At 55.2% G+C, this 8786-nt stretch overlaps 1 protein-coding gene across 1 annotated transcript in view; it reads left to right on the top strand.

Annotated features, from left to right (window-relative positions):
* FOXN1 (forkhead box N1) overlaps positions 1-5911 on the top strand; it is a 13165-nt gene extending 7254 nt beyond the window's left edge. Inside the window, exons 6-8 of the mRNA XM_029928933.1 lie at positions 1873-2080; positions 2286-2777; positions 4348-5911. Of these exons, the coding sequence (XP_029784793.1) occupies positions 1873-2080; positions 2286-2777; positions 4348-4667 (1020 nt within the window). The 3' untranslated portion in view covers positions 4668-5911. The remainder of the gene's footprint in view (positions 1-1872; positions 2081-2285; positions 2778-4347) is intronic.
* Positions 5912-8786: the final 2875 nt, after the last annotated feature.

Below are 8786 nucleotides of genomic sequence, written 5' to 3'. Positions count from 1 at the left end.
GTGAAGCCAGCCCTATATGGTGACCTGGGCAGGGCCCTTAATGAGGGGACAGAGCTGGAGTCAGCTCTGTCACTGCCTCCTATGTGATCTAGGGCCAGGCCCTTTCTTCCCTGGACCTCAGTTTCCCAATCTGTACAATGGTCAGGTTGGACCTGTTGTCACATACGGTCCTTCCAACTCTGATGGATCCCTTCTGACCTACCCAAAAAATTAGTTCAAAGATCATCTGCCCCCTTTATCTCTCACTCTCCATTTGAAGGTCATATTTCTGGGCAAGAACAGAGTGGACCCTGGGGTGCATAGCACTCATGCCCAAGGCAGCTGAGGTGGGTGTCCTGTAGCCCCATGAGTCAGGGATGTGGGACTGGGGAAGTGTCCAGCCACTGGACATAATTGCTACTGCTGACCATCCCTCTTCCAAACAGGAAGTGGCTGGGGTGGGGGCTTCCCTGGCATCCCAAAGTCACAGATTTATGGGCCCATAAAAGGGCCCAGTGCCCATTAACTCTGCTCGTCAGACGACACAGCCTTGACTCCTAGAAGGGACCATCATGGGAGTTGAAGGTGAATCCCCAGCTGGCTGGTCTGGTGGCTCGAGAATCTTCCCTCATGACCCCAGGAGCCTTGGGGGGCAGATCTCAACCAGCCCCCTGCCCCAGACCAGCTGCCCCCGACAAGGGCTCCCGCAGCTCCTGCCAGCAACTTGCCATGACGCTGGCATCGGGACCCAGTTCTGCTGGGCGTGATTCAGCCTGGCTGCTCCCTGGGGCAAGAGAGCCAGGGAGGAGGGAGTGGCCAGCCCTCCTTAACCAGAAACTACAAGCTGAAAGGGAAAAGGGACCAGGGGCTGAGGGAATGGGGGCCCCACTGGCTGGAGCAGATGTCCTGCCCATAGCCAGCCCCTACTGGGCCCAGGACTGTCACAGAGGCTGTCACAGAGCTGGAGGTGGGGAGGAGGGGGGTGCCCACTGGCACCCCCGCCACCGCCTCTCACCCAACTGAGTCAGCCTAATGGTTTTTACAACCCTCCCTGAGCACAATTACCGCACTGGTGGCATGACCGGGCCTCCTAATGGGTGTTTATTCTGTTGGCACGAGCCCCCCCAACTCCCCACCTGAGGGCTGGCCCCCCCAGGCCACGCCCCCCTGGCACACTCATGTGAACACTCACACCCACACACGCATGCACTCATGGGTACCCCCACACACCCAGGGAGACTTTCTCACATGCACATCCTCAGGCTCAAGGGAATTTGCGGCCCCACACCCAGGCGACAGAATCACACCAGGGAGACGTACTCAGGGACAAGGAGGGCACGTACACATAGTCAGTCTCCCCCTCCCTCCATCACCAAAACCCAGATATTCACACAGCATGTGTGCAACAGGTGCACACAGCCAAACACAACCTCGCCCCGCTTTCTTTGCTTCTGAGTTTGCCCGAGCACAGATGAGGCAGACCCAGGAAAGGGACATTCCGTAGCTTCCTCCTCATTCCAAAGTTGGCATCTGAGATCCGAGTAGTGAGTTCCCTTTCCACAGAGGGGTCCCAGCACAGGCCAGAGGACCCGGGGGGAGTGGTCCAACTCCAGATAGGGAACAGGGACCTCCCTTTGTGAATCACCCCAACAATCCTCTGAAGGGTCGCCAGAAGAGGGGGCAGGATGAAGGCAGATTTTGAATGAAAATGGTTTGCAGTCAAGATCCCTGCCCACCACTGAAGGGTGCCAAGCATGGTGCTGAGGAAGACAACAAGCTCCTGACGGGTGGTGGTTCTGTGCCCAGAGGGAGCAGAAAGAACTTCCTGGAGTCCAGACCCCACTCGGGCCACTTGACCCCCTCCTGAATTCTTGCCTTGCTCCACCCCGGTAGACGGCGCCCGATGGCTGGAAGAATTCTGTTCGCCACAACCTCTCTCTCAACAAGTGCTTTGAGAAGGTGGAGAACAAATCAGGAAGTTCCTCTCGCAAGGGCTGTCTGTGGGCCCTCAATCCAGCCAAAATCGACAAGATGCAGGAGGAGCTGCAGAAGTGGAAGAGGAAAGACCCTATCGCTGTGCGCAAGAGCATGGCCAAGCCAGGTGGGAGGCCAGCGGGCAATGCAAGGGAGCGAGGGAGGGCCTGGCATATCCACGAGGCCAGAGAGAGAAAGAGAGAGAGAGAAGCTGAATCAGCTGAGCAAAGAGAACCTGTTAGTAAGGGAAGGGCCTGAGTGGTTCCAAGACTGGGGAGGGAGTGTGGGGACAGGGAGGTCTCACAATGTCCCTCTCTCTTGGGTCTTTTCAGAAGAGCTGGACAGCCTCATTGGAGAGAAGAGGGAGAAGCTGGGCTCCCCACTGTTGGGCTGCCCACCCCCCGGGCTGGCAGCTTCAGGCCCCATCCGGCCCCTGGCCCCTTCGGTTGGGCTCTCCCAGCCACTGCATTCAATCCACCCAGCCCCAGGCCCCATTCCTGGCAAGAACCCCCTGCAGGACCTACTTGGGGGACACGTGCCCTCCTGCTACGGGCAGACATATTTGCACCTCTCTCCGGGCCTGGCCCCTCCTGGACCTTCGCAGCCATTGTTCCCACAGCCAGATGGGCACCTTGAGCTGCGGGCCCAGCCAGGCACCCCCCAGGACTCGCCTCTGCCTGCCAACACCCCGCCAAGCCACAGTGCCAAGCTGCTGGCTGAGCCTTCTCCGGCCAGGACCATGCATGACCCCCTGCTGCCAGACGGAGACCTTGGCACTGACCTGGATGCCATCAACCCCTCTCTCACCGACTTTGACTTCCAGGGTGAGCCAGGGGTGGGACAGGGAGGGTAGGGCAGGACTGGAGAGGTGCCTTCAGCAGTGTGGCCCAGCCCCTGTGGGTCTCCAGGCGGCTGCCAGGCGCTGCCAGGTTTCTGGTCAATTGAAGCGGAGACGTCTTGAGCTGGCAAGGGATACCAAGGGGCAAAGCGGGATGTCCTTGCCTCCGTCTCCCTCCTCCGCATGCCCCTGAACATGTTCCAACTGACCCCATCATCACACCACTCTCAGCTCCAGGTAGATGGGAAAGAGCCCAAGTTCCATTCCATACTGGCCGCAAGCAACCGACAGTCAGAACATTCTCCAGAAGCAGTTGCATGCTCTCAGGGTTCATCTTTTAATACAGAAGGAGGAAAGAGGTTTTCCCCCAGGAAGAATGTAAGGCCTCAGAACTAGGCCAGTCCTGGAGAGCTCTGGAGATAGGAGTCTGGGGAGAGGCTCTATCTATTCCATTCCACCTTGCCTGCCCCATGTCTCGGCCTGTGGCCAAGCCCCGCCATTGTAATCTAGACTTCAGTGCATGCCCAGGCCCTGGTCTCAGCCACAGGAGACTTGGTGGAGGGTGCCGACCCAGGCCTCAGACCCTCTGGGTGCACCAGGGTAGGAGACATCCACAAGCAGGTGGAGACCGTTGACCCTCACAGAGCTCCCAGTCCTGTAGGGAGACAGCCTGGGTCTTGGAAAGCTCATTAGAAATGTGTAGCCAGATCCTCATCCCCTTCCAGAAGTGGGAACCTCAGAGGAAGGGGTAGACATATGGGATCTTAGAAACATTTACTTGAACCCCTCGTGACAATCAGGCATCATGGGAGTCACTTTTGCTCTCTCGGATGGGCCGATAAAATAGGAGGGCTTGTTAAACCCATTTCACAAAAGCACATTGAGGTTAAGTAACTCACTGAAAGTTACACAGCTAGAAAGAAGAGTTTGGATTGGAACCCAAGCAGCCAAGTTCAGTCGAGGGTTTAGTCCAGCCCCCTTCCTCCACCCCAAGCCAGGCCCTGTCCTGCCATGATGCACGCAGGACTCCCAACACAAGGATGGGGCAGCAGCATTGTCTCCTCCCTACAGTCAGTGCTCCCAGCTCTGCTCCTCTTCCTTGGGCCTGTAGTGGTGGAGGCCCAGAGAGCTGAGCCCAGCCATCTCGTCAGGTCCGGCAGTGCAATGTTGGAAGGTCCCTGGTCTTGGCTGTACATCCACCTTCCTCTGGAGCCTGGGCAAGGGGAAGTTCCAGGGGCTCCCACTGCAGGCTAACTATGGTGTGCACAGCACTAGGCATCAGTCCTTGCAATAGGCAGCTCTCAAGTCCCTGACTCCTCCACTCTCCTGCCCCAACTTCCAAAAAACAGAGCCTCGGAGATCATTTAGGCTACAGCAGAGGGATCTGAGAGTTCTGACAACTGCTGAGGTCATGCAGCTAGCGCCAAGAGGCTGCTCCCCGGTCAAGGGTACCCCAATCCTGTTCTCTATAGCATGTGAGAGCCATGGGGTGGGGGTGGGGGGCAGACAGGGCTCCTTTGTACCTCCCAGTGACACCTGTTCTCTCCACCACCTAGGAAATCTGTGGGAACAGCTGAAGGATGACAGCTTGGCCCTTGACCCCTTGGTACTGGTGACCTCGTCCCCAACATCATCTTCGATGCCGCCACCTCTGCCACCTCCCCATTGCTTCCCGCCTGGGCCCTGTCTGTCAGAGACAGGCAGTGGGAGTGGCGACTTGGCACCCCCAGGCAGTGGGGGCTCCGGGGCTTTGGGTGACCTGCACCTCACCACCCTCTACTCAGCCTTCATGGAGCTGGAGCCCACACCCCCCACGGCCCCCGCTGGCCCCTCTGTGTACCTCAGCTCCAGCTCCAAACCCATGGCCCTAGCATGAGCCACGCCCAGAAGCCTTTGTCTGCCTGGAAGTCCCAGCTGGCTGCCCACGTAGGGCTCACCATCAAGGTCAAGGAAGGAAAACCATCCCTGTCCCCTGTGCCACTAAGCCAACTGTTTGTTGACTGGCAGCCGGGGGTGAAGAAGATACCACCCATGATGCTGCCCCTCACACATTTCTGCCACCTGAGTGACCCAGCTCGTCACTCAGAGTCCTTAAAGACCCAGTGTCTGGGGAAACAAAACAAAACAAAACAAAAACCAAAAAACCCCATAAAACAAAAAACCCTCTCCCTAGCACACTCATCCACACTTAATCCCTTCTGCGTAATGTGTGCCTGCATATGTGCACACGCGCACGCGCACAGAGTCATTCAGACATACACCCACACTCACACCTTCTACCCAAAGGAATCAGAACTCCACCACGGAGAACCTGATCAATCCATTCCTGGGGCAGCTGAGAGCTGAGGGCTCAGGGTCCTCGTGCCAAGTCCAAGACCACCCTGAAACCCTATTCTGATGTCCACATTTTCTACAGGCCTGGCCCCTCCTGGCATGTTCTCTCCCAGAAGCCCCTCTATTTATTCTCCCATCTTCCTCCCAGCAGCCTGTCAAGGAGGAGTAGGTATGGGGCCTCTCCCCAAGTTGTCTGTGGGTCTGTTGTCTGAGTAACAACCCCCAACCTACCAGGTTCTGTCTGGCCTCCCCCAGAAGGACACATAGGAGGGACAGTGCCCACCCCAGGACCAAACTGAGCCCAATTCTGACACACAGTGTTTGGAAAAGCCCTTGCCCTCAGAAACTTAAAAGTGTCCTTTTCACAGCCTTGGGTGCAGGAAGGCCCCTCCAGATCACTACAACCTCACCTCTTCTCTGTAAGAAATTCATGTAGTTTAGGTCCCAGCTTACAAATTACTTCCAACTGTCCCAGGCAGTCTGGGCATTCAGGGAAGAGAAGTCCAATACAGGCTGGCAGGGAGGGGAGTGGGCACCCACGCTCCCCTCTCTCTGACTGCTTGGCAGACGCAGGACCTCCCTGGAGCTAGGGGTTGTGGCCTGAGTGCCATGCCTTCCCTGAGAGCCCAACCCCCACCAAGTGGGTGCTTCAGACTACCCTGGGGGCCTGGGGGTGACAAGAACCCCTAGAGGTTTGCCTGGGCTCTGTTAGGAACAAGCAGATCCCTAGATGGCCTGCCGTTGTCCCCTGACCCGAAACAATAAAGCAAGTGCCTTGCGGTCTTGGCTCTCGAGGCTTCATTTCTGGATTTCCCCTCCCTGGACAGAAAGGCCAGGCCTCACTAATTGTTGATGTCCTGGGTTTGTGATGTCACCTCGACCCTCCTTCTGTACCATCGAGTTTCCAGATCCAAAGAGTGAGACATCTAGGAGGATTTCCTGACCAGCTTGGGGAGGATGAGAGGACAGGAGAGTGGGGCCTCTTCCCAGAACTGCCGAAAGGATGCAAGGAAGCGGCCCATAAGGAGGAAGAGGATTCCCTCCCCCTCCACCCCTTCCTACTGCGGTTCACCACTTCCCTCCTCAGACACCCCCATCTCACACAAGAACGGGTCACTTCCTCATCCAGCCTGTGCCTTCCTGTCCCCCATCATTCCCTAACTGGGGCTCTGGGTTCCACAGGTGACATGAACAGGGCACAGTCTGGTGCTGTCCGCACTGCCAGCCCTGGAGGGTGGTCTCTGGAGGGTAAGGGGCCCCCTCAGTCGCACTTCAGACTCACCTCCTAGGTGCCACCTTCAGGCAGGCTGCTGTCACCAAAGGACAGCCAAAGAGGAAGCCCCACACTTTGCCTGAACAGGGACAGGGTAGGTGTGGGAGACAAAAGCACATACATGAACCTCAAGTCTCAGAGCAGCTGCAGGTGGGGCCTCTGCTCGTGAAGTTCTTCCAGGGACCAGGCATGGGGGCCTGTCAACATCACTTGTCTGCCCCAGAGGACAGCTGCATAGAAGATACCCTAATAGAGCTCCACCCCACAGCAGCACCCTCCCTGAGAGGCTCTGAACCTGTGTCCAGGACTGGAAGGATAGGGTGCCGAGTGGGGGAGGCATGGCCAGCCGGTGCACCCAAGAGGAAACCCCTGTCCCGGCCCAGCCCTGTCTGTAAAGGAAGGGGGTAAAGGCCCCTACTCTATACTTCCACCCTAAGTGGTGAGGACATCTCCAGAGGCACTCAGTCAGACCTCAGTCCCATGGGCCCACTTAGCACACCTACTAGTGAGCTGGGACCCATAGGAGTAGGGCAGGTAACAAACAGGATTTGGGGTCTTGTGTTTGTTTTTGTTTGTAATCAGACTGATCCTTCACCTTTTAAACCTGGGCTCTGAGCAGAGCTGCACACTCCCATTCATATGCTGCCCTCTGCTGGCCACTTCATACCAGTGTTCAACCACTTTGAGTTGAACGGATATAGGGTCTGGAAATGCCCCCCTTAGGGGGAGTTGCCCTTTTTGGCGGGCGGGAGGGTTCCAAACATAAGGGTTCTGAAACTGGTTACAATTCATGGGCTCATTAAATTGGATAAAGAAATAAAGCCTTCGTTTTTATTCATCTCTACCTCAAATTTAGTATTTCCCTCAATTACGAATGTCCACAACAAATCATAATAGCTTTAGTAGAATCTGTGACTTTGTCATAGAAGGTGGAGAAATCACAGACTAGAAATCGCAGATGGGGGCGTTTGGGTGGCTCAGTCGGTTAAGCATCCGACTTTGGCTCAGGTCATGAGCTCACGATTCGTGGGTTCGAGCCCCGCATCGGGCTCTGTGCTGACAGCTCAGAGCCTGGAGCCTGCTTTGGATTCTGTGTCTCCCTCCCTCTCTGCCCTTCCACCACTCACACTGTCTCTTTCTGTCTCAAAAATAAATAAACGTTAAAAAAATTAAAAAAAGAAATTACAGGTGTTTTCACATTATATTATAGATATTGCAGAATAGATCTATAGATTTCAATTATATAGTTTGTAGTTTTTAGGATTGCCATATATTTTATATTCATTTTAAAAAAACATTGTCTACAGGCTTCAGCAGATGACAGCAAAGGGATCTATACACACAGGAAGGTAAAGCGCCCTTGCTTTACTTGCAGGGTGATGAGGGATGGAGGGTGGTTCTTAAGGGGAGGGGCCAGGTTAGGGAAGAAGGCACTAGGCACTCGAGACAGCAGCTCTTCACCAACTGGAAGGGTGAAGCCTGTCAATATCCTGTAGTGGGTTTGGCAGCCCCAGCGAGCACCACAGACCAGCCTGGGTAGGCATGAATGGTGGGTCTCTTGGGCTTTCTTGCTCAACCCAATAGTGGGGTTCCCATGACATTCCTGAAGAGTCAAAACAAAGAATTCTAGCCCACCTCAGAGAAATGGAATCTGAAGCCCAGATGGGACAAGGTCCAGATGGACCTTGCAGGTCAACAGTTCATCATCATCAGAGCCAGGACTAGACCCATCCCCCGCCCTATCTTCTCCCTCCTTCTACCTCCCGGGGATCCTCTAGGTTCCTCAGGAAAGTGCCAGGAACCAAATGCAGCCAGTTGCACCATTAGCAGCAGGACCAATGCCAGGGACATGAAGACTTAAAAGGAGGCAGGGAGCCAAGACTTCTCTCATCTGAGCTCCTCCAAGTCCAAGGGACAAAGGACTCTCAGGGCAAGTGCCAAACTACTACCTGTTTCAGGGATGAGGACCTCAGCCCAATCCAGAACTTCAACCCAGATCCACTTAACAGGCGCAGTGAAGACTGTTAGCCAGGTAGTGGTGGAGAGTTCTCTTCCTAACAACTGTAGATCTGAAAGTCCCTCTCGCTTACTATAGCTTCTCTACAGCTTTGCAACCCCATCAACAACGCCTCTAACTCCAAATACTTTGTATATCTATACAGCTTTATGCAAACTGTCCCCCATCACACCCCAGGCCCCTTCTTCCTCACTTTTGGGACAACTGACAATTCCTGACCACTCACTTCTTGCTAAAATTCTTTCTTCCCTTAGCTTCTAACACATCCTACTACAAAATAGCCTTTGGTTCCCACCTCTCTGGCTGCTCTTCCTTTCTCCATCCTGGATTCCTCTCCCTTTGCCCTGCTTTCAAACACTCAATGGCCTTGC

The sequence above is a fragment of the Suricata suricatta genome, chromosome 17 (genome assembly GCF_006229205.1).
Source record: "Suricata suricatta isolate VVHF042 chromosome 17, meerkat_22Aug2017_6uvM2_HiC, whole genome shotgun sequence".
NCBI lineage: Eukaryota > Metazoa > Chordata > Mammalia > Carnivora > Herpestidae > Suricata > Suricata suricatta.
Note: the sequence above shows the minus strand (reverse complement) of the source record. Positions and strands in the feature narration are given on the sequence as shown.